The sequence below is a fragment of the Suricata suricatta genome, chromosome 11 (genome assembly GCF_006229205.1).
Source record: "Suricata suricatta isolate VVHF042 chromosome 11, meerkat_22Aug2017_6uvM2_HiC, whole genome shotgun sequence".
Taxonomy (NCBI): domain Eukaryota; kingdom Metazoa; phylum Chordata; class Mammalia; order Carnivora; family Herpestidae; genus Suricata; species Suricata suricatta.
Genome location: NC_043710.1, coordinates 107,974,110 through 107,993,272, shown reverse-complemented (window position 1 = coordinate 107,993,272; position 19,163 = coordinate 107,974,110). Strand labels below are relative to the sequence as shown.

The 19,163-nt window shown below is 61.8% G+C and overlaps 1 protein-coding gene across 1 annotated transcript in view; it reads left to right on the top strand.

The window, feature by feature from the left end:
* Positions 1–14,363: 14,363 nt before the first annotated feature.
* DSCAML1 (DS cell adhesion molecule like 1) overlaps positions 14,364–19,163 on the top strand; it is a 305,212-nt gene continuing 300,412 nt past the window's right edge. The window contains exons 1-2 of the mRNA XM_029915701.1: positions 14,364–14,676; positions 17,359–17,505. Of these exons, the coding sequence (XP_029771561.1) occupies positions 17,403–17,505 (103 nt within the window). The 5' untranslated portion in view covers positions 14,364–14,676; positions 17,359–17,402. The remainder of the gene's footprint in view (positions 14,677–17,358; positions 17,506–19,163) is intronic.

Genomic DNA, 19,163 nt, shown 5'->3' with positions numbered 1-19,163 from the left:
GGGACCCCGGGTGCCCTCCGAGTGGAGGGGCGCTCGGGCCGTGGCTGCTCGCCGGGAACCCCCCACATCCGCGCCGGCCGGGTGCAGGGCGGGGAGAGCGGGGCTCCGAGACCGGGGTCCTCGGGTGGCAAGTTTGTTCTCCCGACCCGAAGGCTGCCTTCGCCCAGCCCCGCCGCACCCCTGCCCCCGGCGCTAGCCCGGCTTCGCCGCGCCGCCAGGGCCCTCGGGCAGCGCGCCCCAAGGTGCGAGACTCTCGGCTTCCGCGCCGGGCCAGCAGCGCGCGGGGACCGGCTCCAGTTTGGGGGAGGGGGACGTGTCGTCAGGGGTGCGTCCAGGTGTCCAGGTGTCCGGACCTGCCGCTCGGGCGCCGCGCACCTGACCCTCGAGGTAGCCGGAGCGGGGGTCGGCAGGGGGCAGGCGTCTCTGAGCAGGGCCACCTGGGCACTGAGTCGGGACCAGGCTGTCGCTGGCGTTGGGGCTTCCGGGCTGTCGCGGAGGACGCGCCCGGGGCGCGCAGATGGCGGGAGCCTAAGCGGCCGAACTCCGCGCCCTTGCCTCCGACCCGCCCAGCGCTACCTGCTCCGCCCTCCAACTTTTCTCCTCCGCGCCCTGGGGGCGGCTTCTCCCCCCCGCGGCCCCGCCCCGGGCCCTGCCCTTGACCCCTAGGCGACGGGGGAAGGGCAACCCGGCGGAGGGTGGGCGCTCGGGGAGGGCTCTCATCTTCCCGTGCGGATGCCCCCGGGTCTGGAGGGTGCCACCTGCCCGAGCGGAGGACAGCGACCCTTATTTGATCTGTCCGTACCGCCCGGTCAAGGCCAGAATGGAGGCCACGCTACTGCTGGGTTTGCCTAGAGGTCAGGGGTGCGGGCGGGAGGTGGCCTCTGGATCGTGGATCAGGTAGTTGAGTTTCTCTGACCCGGTGGGGCCCACTGGGCCACACGCCAAGGCTCGGTTGGTTAACCCCTTGTCCCCCGCACAGCACCCTCTGTTCCCACTTTTGCGGAGCAAGAAGCCTGTCTCCCGTGCAAGCCCCCACCCCCTCCCCACACCCCCGTCTGCCTCTCCCCGGGCTCTTCCTGCCTCCCTCCGCCCCCGCAGGCTGGCTCGCTCGCAGCTTTAATTACATTAATATTAAAAATACATAAGGTGAGGAGCGGCAGCTCTCTCTCGCTGGTTCTCTCTCCAGCCCCCACCCCCTTTCCATGTTGTCAGGCCAGAAAGCACAGCACAGGCCGGTGCTTCTGCCCCGCTCTGCTCTGGCCCATCTTCCTCCTCCCCCTGCACCCCCACGGCCCCCTCCCCCTCCGCCCAGAGGGGCCCATTCCCCAGGAGTGGATGTCCCTGAGCAAACACCTGAAGGACCCGGCCCTCCCCCTCCTGGGAGCCCGGCATTAATAATGAAGCCTGAGCTATTTGATAGGGAGGAAAGCAGATGGGGGCTGGGGGGCGGGCGGAGAAAGGCCCAGAAGGGACCGGACAGCGGGAGGGGTGAAATCATCTCCAACTCGAGAAGGAAGTTGCCCCTGGCCTCGGGCCTGCGGGGGCGGAGGCGTCAGGTGAGGCCGCTGCTCAGTGGCCCTCGGTGGGCACAGCCCCAGTGGCCCTGCCGCGCGAGGCTCCAGCTTCTGTGCTGGGCGCCAGGGCGCCTCGCCAGACAGGCCTTTCTTTTCCTTCGTGCCTTAATTGGGTCTTAGGTGCCAGGCTGGTCCCCGGGGCCTGTTCTGCTTGGGGCGGCGTTGAGGGGGGGGCGGTGATGGAGGCGGCCGGGGGGCAGATGTGTGGCGGGCTTGGTGTATTTTCTCTCTCGTTGCCAGTCACCCCCACGGCACCAAGAAAATGTAAATGTGAATGTTCGAGGCTGTTACAGAAAACAATATCCTCTTGCGATAATTTGTCCGTCCATCTGTGGGGAGCGGGAGGAGGCGGAGAGAGCGAGGAGAAGACAAGATGGGATGGAGCGTCCTCTGGATGGAATTAGCGGTTATTGAATGTGTTTTAAGCTTCTGTGATTTCCATTCCTCTCAGAATACCTTGTTTTGATGCCTGAGCTCAGACCGATTCCCCAGAACTGGACTGGGAAGGTGTTTTAATAATCGATTCTTGCGTCTCCAATAACTGCCTTATTATTGCCCAAACAGACCCGGATCCGGGCAGCAGATGAGCCCCAGTGAGGCGCTCTCCGTGGTTACAGCCAGCGGGCCAGCATCTGTGTTGGCTGTATTTGCATTTTTACTGTGTAGAAGAACACGCTTCCCCTGGCACTAAAATTCCTGTTTTCTAAAAGCCAAAATAATGGGTTGCATTGATTTTTTTTTTCATTTCCCACCCCAACCCCTCGGATGGGGACTCGGTTCTCCCCTCTTGAGGAGACGGAATTAAAAGGCTTCGTCAAGCTATTAAGAAAATCTCTACCACTCTGTTCGGTGTCTAATTAGAAGGGGGGGGTGTGCTGGGGGACTGCGTTTTGATCATCTTGAAATGGCAGACACGACTTGGGAGCAGGTGAGGGGCAGTGAGCGCCGGGAGGGGGCCCCGAGGCCCCCGGCTGCTGGGATAACGTGGCGGAGACCGGAACCGCCATCGTGCCCCACGAACCTCTCAGATGCTTCATATTTCTGGCGTCAAAGTCAGCTGCCTTTAATGTGTTTCTGCAGCAGGATGGGAGCTCAATTAGAAACAAAAAGCAAGTAAGCAGTTGACCCCAAGGCAGTGGTTAAGTTGAGCGGATCCCAGGGGATTGGCTGGCGAGGCTTGTTTCCTTAGACCGAGGGGCGGGGAGGCGGTGGGCAAGCCAGCGCCCAAGCGCGAGACCCCGACACGGGGGGAGCCTGCCGGGAGCATCTCTTGGGTTGTTGGCCTTGGACCTTTGGACGGGCGGGGGAGGGAGGGCGACCGGACCACGGCCCCATTTGCCTTCTCCGTGTCCTCAGGAACTCATCCTTGTCGCTTGCTTGGTTCCCTGCTCAGCCTGGGGGAGGTGGGTTTTATTTTGCATGAATTGGAGGGAGGGTGGATGTTCAGCCTTATTGTTCAGGGGTGGGGCTTCCAGGCTGAGAGAGTCTTTTCTCCCATGTGACCTTGGAAGAGACGTTTCTTGGAGACCCTGGAAGCAGTCGAGGGGAAGAGCCCCAAGCTCCTGAGGTGCTTTCTCAGCCCCGGCCTGGGTGGGCCTAGGTGGGACCCAGGTGCCTGAATGGGGTGAGCCACAGGCAGAGAGAAGGCAGGGTGCCAGGAACCCCAGGGCAGCCCCTAGATTTGCATACGATTTGCATGCAGATTTGCATGCTGACCCAGCCAGGCCAGGAGCCTTGCCCTCTCTGTGTGAGGAGTCTCTTGATGTCAGCCTCAGGGCAGCCGCAGGCCGCTTTTTCCTTGCGTGGCACGGGTGCGGGGCAGGCGGGTGGGGAAGGGTGTTGCTTTTGGTGGTGCTTCTCTCTCGACCAGCCCTGGTGCTTGCTGTTGGGGTAAGAGGAGTGGTGACGGGCAGAGACGCGCCAAGGCAGACCAAACTTGGGGTGTGGGTTGTCCCTCCCGTGCCCCAGGGGGAAGAGATCACACCTGCTATGGAAGTCCAGGGCCAGCACCAGACTCCCGCGCGGGCGAGCGCACCCTCAGAGTGCAGGAGGCTGGGTGCCGGGGGCCGTGGGCCGCGGCGAGAGAAACGGCCGCGGAGGGGAAGCAGGAGGCTCTCAGAGCGCAGGATGGGGCTGTGGTCTCCGGGAGCTCAGGGGAAGGGCCCCTGGGCTGCTTATTCTAACCTTGGGTAGGCGGCAGGTGCGGGGTCACCGAGGGAAGGCTGTGGCCAGAGCAGGGGGGGGGGTGAGGCGTGAGGAGCAGACATTCAGGGCAGCTGACGTGCTCCTCCCCAGGAGGTCTGCGGTGGGAATGTGGCTTCGGGATGGTTTCGTCTGCATTTCCGGGGCAGGAGCAGATCCTGGCCTCCCAGAAGAGTTGTTTTTTCCTGCATATCTAATGATCTGGGAGGGCCCTGGTTCATGGAGTGGGGACCAAGGAGCCCCCGGGGGAGGTGATGTGGAGCCCTAAGGCATTGGGGGGGGGCAGGAGGCGGAGTTTCAAGCCCGACCGTCCCCAAGTCTTTCAATCAGAGCATTTTATATATCGATGTTGTGAAGAAAAATAATGATCACAACTCGCTGGTGTGGTGGAAATTTGGAGTCAAAGCAAACCCTTCATTCACATCCTGGCTCCGCACTTACTACATATGTGACTTTGGGTGTCCCCGAACCTCCCTTTCTATTCATTGGGATTCAAGGCGATCCTACGTGTAAACTAGCCAGAAGGCAGTTGGTACTCAGTAGATACTGCCCTCTTCTTCTTTCCTGCACGGCTCCCTCCTTCCTCCCTCTGCCCACTCTTCCAAATAGATCATCGGGTCCTGTCCTGAGTTGTTGGTTTGATTCAGTCAGCTGCAGTTTGGGCCAGCCACCTGGCTTAGGCTTGACCAGTAAGAAGGGCTGTGGTGGCCAGAGGAGGGGGCATCAGGGCGTCCTTCTGTCCCCTCGCCCAGGAGCCTGTAGGACCCACCCTCAGTGAGGTAGCCGAGGCCACACAGGCCCCTGGGTGTCCCCAGTCACAGCTAGGGCAGCAGTGGAAAGTGGCGGAGGTCGGCTCCGGACTTGGATTTGAGGGTGGGGCAAAGGGCAGTCACAGTCCTGCCACGGGAAGGCCGGGTTGGTTGTGAGTCTCTGCTGTGTGGACAGAGAACTACTCCGGGTTGCGTGCCGTAAAGCCCACGGAAATGTGTGACGCGGGACCAGCCCCCACGCCTTGTAGCTGCGGAGATCTCTGTGTTTCTCCCTGCTGGGACTGACCTTGCTGTTTTCCAGGGAGTCCCCTGATGGCCCACGACCTTGGGGGGCCCCGGACCACTTCTCCCTCTGTGACCCAGTCAGCCAGCTGCAGGGAAGCTGTGCCCGATCCCGAGGTCAGGCGCCGCCCGTGGTGCGGCCGCGGCCCGTGGGCCCCAGCGTGTGGGGGAGGTGAGCCCGTGTGCCCAGCCTGGCAGACGTTTGTCCGGCGTTGCTTTACCGCGAACAGCGTTAGCCTCGGCACCACCGGTGCCATCCAGCTGCTCCCCCTCGTCCGTTCAGCCCCCTCTCCCTGTGCCCTCGCTCGTCCTGATGCTGGCACTGAGTTTCCAAGGTCACCATCTTCATTAGGAACGGAGTTATTCAAATGTGTGTTGCAGTTTCGTTAAACTGACAAAGCCCAGCTGCTTCAGGCCAGTCACCTATGAGTTCCCGTGTCTCTGTTTCCTAGTCTGTAAAACGGGGGAAAGAACCCCGTCCTGACAGCTCCGCACAGCACCTGTTACTGCACGTGTGCAGGAAGGATGCCGGCCGAATCTTGTACGTTGGGTGACGGCGCTTTGTGAGCCGGAGAAGCAGCATGCAAACACACACGTGTAAAAGCCACGGGAAGCCACTTTTATGGCCTTATAAATCCTTGCATGAAATGTGAGGTATAATTACTGCCACTTCGTCCTCCGGGAACAGCGAAGGCCGACCCCCAGCCGGGGGTCGCCGTCTCCCCCTCCCATGCCCTGGGCCCCCACATATGGAGAATTCTCCCAGCGACGTGGGGCACGGCCCACAGGGCCCAGCCAGGCTGAGTCGTCTCCTTGGGCAGACTTGGCATTGGCCCTGTGGCTCCGGAAGAGCCTGCCTCTGCCCCCTCCCCGGGTCCTCGGGTGGGAGCGTCTCCCAGAGTCCTCTGCACACCCTCTGGCAAGGGCGATTTTCCCTGGTGAGAATCCACAGTCTGGTGGGAAGAGCAGCAGGCGCAGAGTCCTGCCTCGTGTGACCTCGTTGGAGTGACCACAGTTCCTGGAATCCAGGCCCTGAGAATCCTGCATCCTGCTTCTGGGTGCCCCAGAGCCGTGGGGCCTAAGGGGGCCTGGGGGACCTGCTTCGGGGGTATGGGGGGGAGAGAGAGGGCGCGCGCGCACAGATGACTGCCATGGGCCAAAGTCGTCCAGGTCGGAAGGCAGCTTTGAGGACACAGAGTCTGTCCCCAGATCAGCTGCCTGACTGTGGGCAGTCTTCCTACCACATGCACTGTTCTTCCTCTGCTCTGGCACTTGGGGCCGCAGGAGCCCCTTCCTTTGAAGGCAGTCCCTTCTGGCCACACAGTGTGACTATTTCAGAGCTCGTCCTTAGAATCCACCAAGCGGTCCGGGTCTTGTGCCTTCTGCTCGCTGGTCCCGGTTCTGCATTTTGGGCACAGGGACATGGGCTGTCTGCCCACCGGAGGCCTCCCCTCTGGGCATCCGGCCCCTCTGGTTCCTCTAATGCGCCCTGGTCGATGTCATTTTGTTTCTCCATGAGACTCGTCTATTCCTGGGCTGTTGGGCCCTCTCAGTGGGGTGGCCGGGACTGAGAGGACAGTAGAGATGGGGGTCTAGTGTCAGGACCCTGTGGACCGGGGGCTGCTTACTCTGGGCCTCACGCTCCCCATCTGTAAATGGAGGAGATTGGACAAAATAATCTCTTAAGTCCCTGAAGCGTTAACAATCTAAATCTAGGAATCTCTAGGGACAACTGTGCTGTCTGAGCCGACTCCCTGGAAAGACCTTCTGGCCAGAAGGGGCTGGGAGATTAAAGAGTCTCTCTGACTGTCAGCTGTTGGCTCATAACTTCTGGAGCAAGTGGGGAGGGGCCGTGGAGGTCGGAAGGGGACTGCTCCTTCCTGGGTCTCACAGGTTTCTGGTTGTCGGTTGCAGGAAGTCTGTACTGAGAATCTTTAAAAAAAAACAAAAACAAAACCGGAGCCCAAAACGTAGGTTTCTGTTGGAGAGGCTGAGTACCTGGGTGCTTGGAGCTGGCTGCTCCCTGGGGTGGGGTGGGGATGGGTCTGCTCCCCTAGGGAAATCTGGAGCTGGAGGGCTTTGGGGTGATCTTCAGGACCGGGTAGGACGGCTGGGATCTGGCCGTGGGAGTGGGGGCTGCACTAGGGAGCAAGTGCTAGAAGCCGAGGACAATCCCGTCAGTAAGAAACGTGGACCCCAGAGTGCCCTCCTTCACCAGAAAAGCCCCCTCCGGGGATGTGCACGCCCTGGAGGAGGTCTGAGTCTAGAGTGTGTGACGCTGCGGCCTGGAAGGGAGGGAGGCCTGCGTTTGGCATGCAGGTCTGCCGCTGTTAGCGTGTGAAACAGGACACAGCTTGACCTAACGCCCCGCTTTCTCCTCTGTAGGATGGGGGGTTGTGCAGTAGCGGAGTCAGAGGTTGTTGTACAGGTTAAGTGAGCAACACCACAAGGGGTGGGCCTCTCAGGGCCTGGCACCGCGTGAATGCTAAACACGACGTGCCAGCCTGGGTGCCGGTGGACATGGCGGTGGAGCAGGCAGGCCAGTGTTGGGAGAAAGCCACGGACAGGGGGCCGGGGGCTTGGGCCTGGCTGTCCCGGGGCAGCTACCAGCTCTGGTCGCCGGTAAGTGCTCCGACGCCATCCAGGGACACCCGGCCTCCCCTGCCCCACGGTCTAGACCCAGACGGCGCCTCGGGTTTGAACACACCAGAGGCGGGTTTCCTGACGAAGGCGCTGGCCCCTGTCTCGCTGGTCCAGATCTGGGTTTTGGATGGACATGGTGGTCACGTTGAAGTCCCGCTGGTTGGTCTCTGGGCCCGGGCTTTCCAACTGTGGGGCCAGAGCAATCAGAGTGCGGGCACATCCTGGGTCTCGTGTGGAGGCCCCTCCGTGTGCAAATGCAGTGCAACAAGGAAGCCGGGAGGTTAACCTCAGACTCACCTGCGCCGACAACTGCGCAGGCCTGGGGGCCGAGCGCGCGGCTGTTTCGACGCTTTACTGTTATTGATCACACGACTAGTATCTTCTGGACTCGATCACCAAATTGAGTTAATTGATGCGGTGCTAAGGTCCTGTCAGCCGAGCCCCTGAACACTGCCTGGTGTCGGAAGCGGTGACGGGAAGGCCGGTGGGGCAGAACGTCCTCGTCACCGGGGAGGGTCCCTGAGGGGTAGACAGAGGGCGCCTGCAGCAGAGGCCGGTTCCCGGCCCCGTGACGGGCTTGGCGAGCCTCTTGCCGGAGGATCTGTATCTTAACCAGACTCCCCAGCGGATTCCGCGTCGGACCACCCAGGGGCTGGGCCGGGCCGTGGCAGAGGTAGTGCTGTGCGTGAGAGTAGGAATCTGTGCTTGGATGCTTATTCTGCACATGCTGCCCGCCTGTTCTGACGATACTTAGAACAAGAGCAACGAATACCTAGGCCGTGCCAGGCCCTAATGTGTACCGGAAACTGTCATTTATAGGAACTCATCCAGCCTAACAACCCTTGAGGTCACCCCCATTTTATGGATGGGGAAACTAAGGCACGGAGAGGTGAGGTCATCTTGCCTGAGGTTACATTGCTTGTGAGCGGCAGAGCAGGGATTCAAACCTGGGGGGCCCAGCCCCCCGAGTCCGGGTGCTAAGTGCCCAGCGCTGTGCTGGGCTCAGGGGATAGAGTGGTGAACAAGACAGGGAGCTCAGGGCCCTGCAGGGGAACCCTCCCACCCCCTCCCGCCCCTGCCGTCCCGGGGACCCACTGCTTTCCCCCACCCACACTCGCTGTGCCCGGGCGTGGACACCCCTGGAAGCCTCCTGCCCGTCTCCGGGGGGCGCTTACGCGTCCAGGCTGGCAGATGCTCCTGGATGGAAAGTCCAGTGAATGAGATGAGTAAACATTGTAAAGAAAGAGAAATGACTCACTTCTCCCAGTGGAGGTGGCGAGGTGTTAAGATTTCAGTCCCCTTGGGTTGTCATTTCTGATGACTAGAGACGGTCACATGGGGATAATTCCGCCTACACCTGGGGACACGCCTCGCCTGGCCAGACCCCCGCCCCAGCCCGGCCAGGAGGGTGGGCCCATGGGTGGCAAACACATGGGTGTCGAGTTTCCTTCCCTGAACTAATCCCGAGGGCCAGACGGCGGCGGGAGGGGGGGCAGCGCCCCGAGAGCTGATGTGATGGATATTGAGACTTCAGTGGCGACCCTGGGGGCAGCCCAAATGCCGGGGGGCGATTTCTGGTTTAAAAATATTGCGGTGCTATTTCTACACGTCTAATCTCCTGGCGATTTGGAGTCTGTTTTCTGAAACATGGCATCGGGGTGCCGCTCCCTGTTAAACGGCGGAGGAGATTAAATGGGTTTAAGTCTGGGCGTCTGTCACATCACGGCCGGGCCCATAACTTCCATTTTCTATTAAAAATCCATTTCCCCCTTTGACCAGATGAAGCTTTGCCCCTGATCTGGACGTGCCTCCCTCTGTATTGATGAAGTGCTCCCCTCCGCCTGCTCTGTCTGTAAATGTGTCTGGTTCTTCCAGCGGAGGTGGGGGCCAGGGTTCCCCGAGACTCAAGGGGAAGCAGGAGTTTCTTGCGTGAGGACTGGCTTCCAGAGAGGGGGGAGGGCCTCTCAAGGCCGCAAACTTTGACCTCTTTTTCTCAGCGCTCTGACAGAAAAAACGCAGGCTTGGGACCGGACAGGCCTGGACCGGATGTTGGCTCTGCCCCTCCAGGCCGAGCAGTCTCTCCAGGAGCCTCTCTCCTCCCCTGTAAACCGAGACAGGACCACCTTGTGCCTTTGTGTGAGGATTAACTGAGAGAAGGCCCTGGAGGCTGGGAGCCGGCCTGGCACACAGCAGGTGCTCAATCAATGCTAGTCTCCTTGCTTTTGAGGACTTGCACCATTAGCTGAGCCATTAAGCCTTCAGCAAAATAAGTGTAAGGTCAAAATGGAATTGGGCACAGGGCTACGAGAACTTGCATGAACTCCATCGCCGGGCCCGCAGACCTCCCCGAGGGCCAGTTTGCCGCTCCGGCCGTTTCTGCCCCTGCTCCCCAGCACCCCTGCCCGGCAGGTGTCTGCGGGGCCCCCAAACGTGCTGCCCCACTGCCCACAGGGGCACCGCCCAGGCGGGCCTGGGTTCCCGGAGCGCCTTCACTGAGATCTTTCTTAGTGGCCCAGCTCGAGCCCCTCCCGAAGCTGTCTCCGCTGCTGTGTGACTCACATGTCCCCTCAGGGGGCTCTCCTCTGACTGGCACTTCCTTCGGACACTGCCCTGCGCTGCGCTCAGGTTCACGCCTTCTTGTTCTCCGTCTCCCTTACCAGCTCCTGGAAGGGGACGCTGTTCTCCCCGGTCTCTGGGGTCTCCGGCCCACAACTGTGCTTCTGCCGAACATGTGGCCGGTGCTCCTGAAGGCGCAAGACTCTCCTGGTCCTCAGGTCAGGGGGGACCCGGGGAAGGAGAGCCTGGAAGGGTGCCGGAGTCGGCTGAGGGTCTCGGATTCTGCAGGGCTGCAGAGTGGCGCTGGGCCCTGGGCACCCCGGCAGCCCCGCAGGCCCCCTGGATCCCTCGGGGGAGGGGAGGGTCGCCGGACCGTCCCTCCTTCACACAATCCTCTTTGTGGGGAACCAAGCACGCCGGCATTCTGGGTGCTGCAGTCCCGGAGGGCGGGTCAGATGGTTACGAGGACACAGAGGCTCCGAAGGCCCGTGGTCGGGCCTGGGGAGCCACAGCAGGTCGGGTGAGTCCCGGGACGGAAGGCAGCGCGCCCGGCTCCTGGCGCGGCTCTGTTTAGCCACGCCTCTCTCCTCGCAGTGCTTGCTGATGTTTTGTCCCTGCTCTGAAGGTTCGAACCCACCATCGAGGCCGTGCCAGACCCCATTCGGTTGGAGCCAGACCCTTGCTGAACCCCTTTTATGGCTGGGTGGCCGAATGTACCCACTGCTGCCTCAGCCACTCCCAGGGGCCCCGTGCCAGCCTTCACATGGGCACATGGCAGAGGTTTGAGATACTTGGTGGTCAGTGCCTCAGTTTCCCCTTTGTCGATTTGCTCACTGCTTGGCAGCTGCGGTGAGGCTAAATTAATGTTTACCAGAGGGCTTCTGCATTCTGGGCTGACAGGTGCCTTGTGATGGTAAAGTATGAGTCCGACGTAAGTGCAAAATGCTATTGTTTTACACCCGAGGGTGATGTTTTATAACGGCAATGCACTGTCAGAGCCGTAAGCAGAAATGAATGGTTTGTCTCCTCCTCCCCAGCCCCCCCAGACTCAGAAGACAGCAGCTCACGTCCCGGGGCAGGAGAAATATGAGGCTACTCACCTTTTGCTATAAATCTGCCGTTTCATCAGCCCTGACAGGTGGCTGGGCAATCCCAGTCAATTCATCAATTAAATCTACCCATTTCTAGTGGCTGAGAACCCCGTGCCCTTGGCTCTGGCAGGATCCAAGGCTCAGGGTGCGGCCAGGCTGCTCTTCTTGGGCCCGGGGCTCCTGGTGGTTCTGGAGGAGGCGGTCTCGCAGGTGGGGCGTGGGATGGACCTCCAGCCAGGAGGGAGGGAGGCGGGGCTGTGTTGGGGTGGGGCGTACCCAGCCGAGAAAGCCCGATTTGCTGGTTGGCCTGCACCTTGGTTCACACGCTGGAGCAGTTCTAGCCCCCGGGCCAAAGTCAGGCAGCTTACATTGTATCACTTTGGAGAAGTTAGTTAACTTTGCGTCTTTTTTTTTTTTTATGTCTTATTTATTTTTGAGAGAGGGAGACAACATGAGCAGGGGAGGGGCAGAGAGAGAGGGAGACACAGGATCCGAAGCAGGCTCCAGGCCCCGAGCTGTCAGCAGAGAGCCCGACGCGGGGCTCGAACCCACGAACTGTGAGATCATGGGTTCTGAGCTGAAGCCGGACGCTCAACCTGACTGAGCCGGCCAGGTGCCCGTTAACTTTGAGTCTTAATCTCCTTATCTGTGAGATCAAAATAACAATAAGGCCATCTCCCAGGGAGTCCTGCCGATTCCGGGAGATAAGGTCTGTAATGGGTCCAGCTCTGATGTCGAAGCTCTTACAGTTGTGGTGGTAGATGACAATGACGAGGGAGGCTAGGCTACGTCACAGACACGTTCTCTCCCTGTTCCTCGAATCCGCTGATTCCCGAGCTCCTCTCGGCCGGGAGTCTTCCTCAGCTTCCCCTGTCCATTTGTCAGGCACAATGTAGAGCCTTCCTGTACCTGGATGGATCCCGGCTCCCCACATCCATAAAGCTGCCGTGGAGCGGATGTCTGACTAACGAGGTTGTCTGCGGAAGTATCCAGAACTCTCGGGTGATCTGCCTGCTCCCACAGGCTAAGCGTTGTCTGAAGGGCTGAGTCCCACAGGGGCTCCTCCCCGGAGGAGTGTGAGCGGGTGTGGGTGTGTGCGGGTGTGAGCGTGTGTGTGTGTGTGTGTGTGTGTGTGTGTGTGTGTGTGTGTGTGCAGGTGCACAGCTGTGTCCTGTTCTTGGTCAACTAGATGCGGACGTCGGGGCCGGGTGGCGATGGAGGCAGGCGAGGGCCCGCTCTCTGTCACTGCAGCACTTACACCGGCTAGCGGTTCAGAAGTCAGGCTCTGGGCCCGGTCTGCCTGGTCCGCCTCCCACAGCCCCCCTCGCCGGTCGTGTGGCCAGGGGCTCTGCTCCCTCCGCGCCTCGGTCTCCTCATCTGTGAACTCGGCGGACAGGGCCACGTACCGCACGGGGTTGTTGGCAGGTTGGGAGAGGCCGTAGAACCAACGTGCTTACGACAGCGCCCTGCAGCGGAAGGCGCTTCACAAATGTTTGTTGAATGAATCCCAGAAGGTGAGTGGGCTCGGGGGCGGGGAGCCTCGCAAACTCAGGGCCGAAGAGACGCCCTCCTAGGCCTTCGTTGCTGACCCGTGATTGTGGAGGCTCCTCCGCCGCCGCGAGAGAGGCAGGTGTCTGAGCGTCGGAAAGGCCTTAGAAGATGGGCCCCTCCCCCGGAGCAGGCTTGCTCAGTCCCCAGCACCGGGATTGTCCCCAGGGGAGGCGGGGGGGGGGGGGGGGGGGGGGGGGGGGGGGGGGGGCGAGGGAGCGGTGGTGTCGCTCCCTCCCCAGGAGCCTTTCAGCCGCGAACGGCGCCGGGCCTGGTGGGGACAGCGAATGCATTTGCTGCTGGGGGTGCCCCCCGCGCCCCGGCAAGGGGCTCACGGGTGTGTTTTCCGGCCCCGCTGCTAACGGCTTCATCACGGCCTCTGATGGGATGAGGCGAGTTGCTCTGACCAATGAAGCTTAATGGCCTCCCTCGCCGAGCGGCCCGGTGCACGCTCCCTGGAGGCTCCGCCAGAGTGAAGCCGAGAATATTAATACAGGCTGGATGCGGGGCCCCTCCTCCTCATAAAGTTGTGGAAATTGAGGTCAAGTTAGGTCCCCTGCAGCCTTCCTTAAATAAGCCGGTGCGTGGTCCGTTTGCTCCCTGATCTTCCTGGTGCAGAGCGAGGGGCTTCCGGCCCGGGGCCTGGGGCCTGGGGCCTGGGGCCGGGCTCTCTTCTTCTTCTTCTTCTTCTTCTGGGTTCAGAGGTCGCCCTCCTTAGGGGGCAGGCTGCTCAGCCCAGCGTCCAGGGCTGCGCCCCACGGGGCAGGAAGGGCTGAGGCCCACGCGGTGCGGTGTGCGCGTGGGGGACCCCTGTGCGGTCGGGCAGCCCTGCCCCAGGCGGGCAGCTGTGCTCCTGGGCACGTCTCCCCGTGATGGAGTGCTGGGCAGCAACACGGCGGCTGCGCCGGAGGTCTCTGCGGCCCCGTCCGCCCACCCCCACCCCATTTTATAAGCCACGGAGCGAAGGACAGAGAAGGGGAGCGTCCCCGCAGTCGGCCAGGGTCCGGCTGAGAAGTCGGGTGGGCAGGGCACCTGGGGGGCTCAGTCGGTTGAGCGTCTGACTTCGGCTCAGGTCATGATCTCACGGTCTGTGGGTTCCAGCCCCGCGTCGGGCTCTGTGCTGACAGCTCAGAGCCTGGAGCTGCTTTGGATTCTGTGTCTGCCTCTCTCCCTGCCCCTCCCCTGCTTGTGCTCTGTGTCTCTCTTTCTCTCTCTCTCAAAAATAAACAAACATTTAAAAAAACTAAAAAGGGAATGATAAAACACAGGCAACCTCTCAGGGTTGTGCAAATGAACTTAGCAGATGCCTGTCTAGCGTATAGGAGGCGCTCAACGAACATCCACTGACGCCATTTCAGTATTTCTCCTAATGTGTGGTTGCCAGTCGCGGATCATGGCTTCAGACCCTGCGGCCGGCGGAGTGGCGCCCAGTCCCCTCTCCGTGGGTTTGGCTTGGTATGGAGGGCGAGGTGTTGTAACTGTCGCTGTTCATGTGCTGGGCTAGAAGCTTCTGTGGGGCGGGAAGCGCCTCACCCCTGCCTGTGCCGGTTCCTGGGGTGAAGTCAGAGCTCAGGAAGCACCTCCCGAACGGCCGGCGCTTGAGCTCTGAGTGGGCGCGGGCGCTGGGCTCTGGCGTGTGGGCGGTGAGCCCTGGACGCCGCTAACCCGGCCTCTCCCCTGCCTTCCCTGCAGCTCGCCCCGAGGATGTCGGCTCCAGCCTCTACTTTGTAAATGACTCCCTGCAGCAGGTGACCTTCTCCAGCTCCGTGGGCGTGGTGGTGCCCTGCCCGGCTGCGGGCTCCCCCAGTGCAGCCCTTCGATGGTACCTGGCCACGGGGGACGACATCTACGACGTGCCGCACATCCGGCACGTCCACGCCAACGGCACGCTGCAGCTCTACCCCTTCTCCCCCTCCGCCTTCAATAGCTTCATCCACGACAATGACTACTTCTGCACCGCGGAGAACGCGGCCGGCAAGATCCGCAGCCCCAACATCCGCGTCAAAGCAGGTAGGTGACCCCTGCCTCCTGCCGGGGAGCCCCGTCCCAAGGGGGGTGACGGGGGGGGGGCGGTGCGTGGAAAAGTCCGTCTCTCAAGGAAGGTTTTCCAGTTCCTTGGAACCTTAGCTCCTTGCTGGGCGGGTGTCCCTAGGCGGTGGGGACACCTTTCTGAGCGGAGCCGATGCCAGCACTTGCCCGTTCGTCACTACGTGTGATGGCGCGTTGAGATGGTGCTCGTTTATTTTTAAAAAAATTTTTATAACGTTTATTTATTTTTGAGAGAGAGGTGGACAGAGCATGAGCAGGGGAGGGGCAGAGAGAGAGGGAGACCCAGAATCCCAAGCAGGTTCCAGGCTCCGAGCTGGCCGCACAGAGCCCGACGCGGGTCCCCAACTCACAGACTGTGAGATCATGACCTGAGCCGAAGTGGGACGCTTAACCGCCTGAGCCTCCCAGGCGCCCCTCAGCTGTTCTCTTTAAAGAAAACAGAAAATCTCATTCCTGGGGTGAGGTCAGGAGGCGAGGAAAGGGCTTCGATGGAAATACTCTTAATTAGGACGTCAGGATACTCTGGTGTGTTACAACCGTTGTCAGGTGGGCTCCAAGCAGTAATAAAGCGCTGACGTTTGGGGACTGATTTTCTTAGAAGGCTGTGTGGGTGGGAGAGGACAGGTCAGGTTCTAGCCCCTTGTGACGGCACCGGCCTTGGGTGCACCGTCTTTCCTGCTGACTGTGTTGGGCAGAGAAGAGTACATTCGGGGCAAGACCTCCCAACCTGCAGCCAGGGTCCTGCAAAATCTCTGATTCCAGGATCCCTCTGCTGCAGGCGTGCCTCTCGCAGGCCCAAGGTTCCACGTAGCTGGGAACAGGTGTCTGCAGGGGTGAGGTGGGGAGGGCGCTCTTCGTCAAAGAGCTGGTCTTCATCCAGCCTGTTTGGTTGGGGGTGGATGTGAGCTCTCAGAGCCCAGGACCGGGCCCAGGGTCTCCCTCCTGGAGCTCCCTGCGCAGTGGGTCCTTTGCGCTGTGCCCCAGCACCGTCGGCTGCTGGGCCGGAGCCCTGAGGCCGGGCTTTGGTGCAGTTCTGGCCTCCACAGCCTAGAGGATTGGGGTAAGAGAAAGCAATGTCCTGTTATTTCCTGTGATGTGCCTGTCACTGGGTTAGGATGCAGTTTTCACAATAATCCTAAAAAGCATGTTTTTTACACAAACGAGGGACTAAGACAAGGAGAGGTTAAGTGGCTTGTCCACGGGCACATGGCCAGTGAGTCAGAGATGTTAGCGATCATGATAAATGGTGTTTTTGCAGCGCTTTCCTGGGCCAGGCTTTCTGCACGCCGCTATTCTCATCGTTGTGACTTCCTTTTACAAGTGAGGAAACTGAGGCTCCAGAAGGTTTAGCAGCTCTTGTGCAGAGCCCACAGCAGCGCCACGGAGGAGGCAGGCCTGCGTGCCCCCGAGCCTGGCCCCGCTGCCTCCCCGGGGTCTCCCGGGCCGAGTGCACCCGAAGCCCAGCTCTGTCCGCTCTGCCGCTCTGCCTCCCTCGGGGTCGGCTCCCCTCAGGGCCCTGGGCGGCACCCTGCCCCCGGCCGCCTCCACCTCTCCTCCACCTCGGCAACTCTCTCTTTGGCACAGTCCCAACAGGGAGGCAGGGAAAGAATGAAGGCGGGGGGGGGGGGGTTGCGGGCAGGGCTGACTGGAGACACGGCCAATTAAGCGGCTCTTGATGAAGCCAGAGGGGCTGCAGGTGCACAGCCAGAGGGGCTGCGGGGGCCTGAGCGTCACCCTGGCAACCGTGGCAGGGAGAGCAGGAGGGCGCGCTGCCCAGGTGCCTGCTGCAGGACAAGGTCGGCAGGCAGCGGGGGTCTGGCCGCGCCAGCTCTGCCTGGCAGAGAAGGGTGGGAGGGGGGACTGATCCCCTGGACAGGCCGAGCAGGGAGGGCAAGGCAGGGGCAGCGCCCCTCGGCCCGCCCCCAGGGCTGAGCCCGCCCACCCGTGGGACCTGATGTGCGTAGAGGCTGCAGGGGACAGCGCCCCAGGAACCAGCCCCGGGGCTGGGGCAGGAGGTCCCTGCTGCCCACCGTGGGGAAGGAACACGGAGTTCGGGAGACAGGACCCGGCCTGGCAGTCAGACTGTAGCATGTGAGGAGGGAGAAGGCCGGAGGCCTTCTCTGCTTCGGAGGACCTTAGAGGCCGTCGACATTTCAGATGTCCTCTTCCGCTGTCCTCATCGACCACCAGGCCCTTCCAGAACGTTTGGTGCGCGAGCTGCATTTCCCCAGGCCGCCTTCCTCCCTGACGTGGCCCAGAGGTCTGCTGTCAGATTGTGTGGCCCAGCTTTTATTTTTGCAAGGTGTGGTCGCCACCTGGGCCCGGGAATCAGGCAGGAAATCGCGTGTGGTTTGCTTAGAGGGATTCTAGGGCCCTCAGGCCTCTCACCCTAGTGGTTGTCAGCCCGCCCTGCAATCGGACAGGTTGGACCTGGAAGCCCGGCTGTCCCCGCGGAGCAGAGAGGAAGCGGTCAGGCGGGAGGCAGATGAGGCAGGAACATCCGGGTGGTTAAATGGGAGGTGGGGGACGGGGTGGGGGAGGGGGAGGCCTGGGGTGCTGGGGGGGCCGAGCCGGCTCCCTGTTCCCTTCTCGGGCCCCACCACGTCCCAGCCTTGTGACCCCCCCCCCCCCGTCTCTCTGCAGTTTTCAGGGAGCCCTACACCGTGCGGGTGGAGGACCAAAGGTCGATGCGTGGAAACGTGGCCGTCTTCAAGTGCCTCATCCCCTCCTCAGTGCAGGAGTACGTCAGCGTCGTGTCCTGGGAGAAGGACACGGTGTCCATCATCCCAGGTAGGCGGGCAGGGGCGCCGCGGGGCGGGGGGGGGGCGCCGCAGCCGGGGTGCTGAGTTGGTCGTTTTGCTGAGACCTGGCGGTTGCTTCTGGTCGCTGACGGGCTGCTGTTCTGCGGATGCTTTGGCCGAACAAGCATCTCCGCTGTCGGCTCGCTGCGTCTCCCGAGAGCCAGCGGCCCCTCTGCCGTCCGACACGGGGTGCGTCCTACCCCCCCCGAAAGGCTGGGGGGTGAGGCTGTGGACCGGGCGGCCGGGAGGCTGGCTGTGGTCGGCGTCCCGCATGGAACGGCCACGCAATGAGCGCCGGGTCCTGGGGGGACCGGACTCGGGGTCACATGCACACGGGACTTGTTTTCACGACTCGGCTAGAGACCGCGTTCGGATTCTCCCTGGGCTCAGCCCGTGCCGGGCGCTGGGAGGAGAGGCTAACACCACGGCCTAGGTGCACCTGGTTAGAGCCGCCAGGACGGCGTGCCGACTCGTTGTTGGCGCCTGTCCCCCGCGTGTCCTGCTGTCCCTTCAACAGGAAATCCGGCCTGGAACCCCCAAGAGAGGACCTCAGGTCCTCAAAGCACCTCCGGGCCTCCGGGTACAGAAGCGTGGTCTCCCCTCACCCCTGCACTGCAAGGGGCCGCTGCCTTCATCCTGCACGTTGCCCACGATCTCCTGCCCCTTCCTCCTTTCTCGGCGGAGGACCTTGTCTTGTCCTTTCTGTGAAATGGAGGGAGCTGACCGGGAGCTGGGCGCCCCTGCCGCCTGGATGTCTCGCCGGTGGCCGTCGGAAGTGACTCTAGGCGCGGGTTTGCGGGCTGGTCAGGGAAGGCCGACTTCGGGGCAGGGAAGCTGTGAGGCGGGTGGGAGAGTCCCTCAGAGGAGACCCCAGCGCTCGGGACCAGCCCCAGATCGGCGTCGCGGCGGCGGAGCCGGCGCACCGGGTTTTAAGGCTCCTCACGGGGTCCCGGTGGTCCCGGCCCAGTGAGGAGAGCCGGTCTCAGGCCTGCGTGCAGCCAACATGGCGGGACATTCTTCCCGAGACAGGGATTTGTGTTCTGCTCCTGGTGCTGCGTGCGTCTCTCGGCTGCGAGCAGATGGCCAGGCCGTTTTCTTCCCGGCTTCAGAGCCTGTCGCGGGAGGGAACCCGAGTCTCCTTGAAGACGGCTGCCTTCCTGCCTTTTGTAAAGCCACCAGCTAATAGGAGAGGCTGGCTGGGTGTTCTTGCCGGGGGAGAGGGCCTCTGAGGACAGGGAACAAAGAAACAGGACACACACGAGTGCAGATCCGGGGACGGGGTGGGACTGGGGGCTGCTCAGTGGGTGCAGCTGGATCTGTGACGGCGGTGCGGCGCCCCCGGGTCTGGGACTGAGTTCAGGGCTCTTGCATCCGCTGCTCAAGACCCAGAGCCACGGGGCAGGCAGGGGCAGCCGGCTGCTGGAGGGCCTGGGCACGTCCCTGGGGGAAGCCCGAGGAACCACCGGATGTCCCATTTATCCCAGAGTCCGATGCAGCTTGTTTTACACACTCGTGCTTAGGGGCTAAGCGTTACCGTCACTAAGATGATGCCAGCTGTCAGTGTTATTGAATAGTACCCGTGACTGTGGTTTGGGTGCTACCGTGTGCCAGGCCGGGGCCCAGCAACTTCTCATAAAGAGTCTGTAA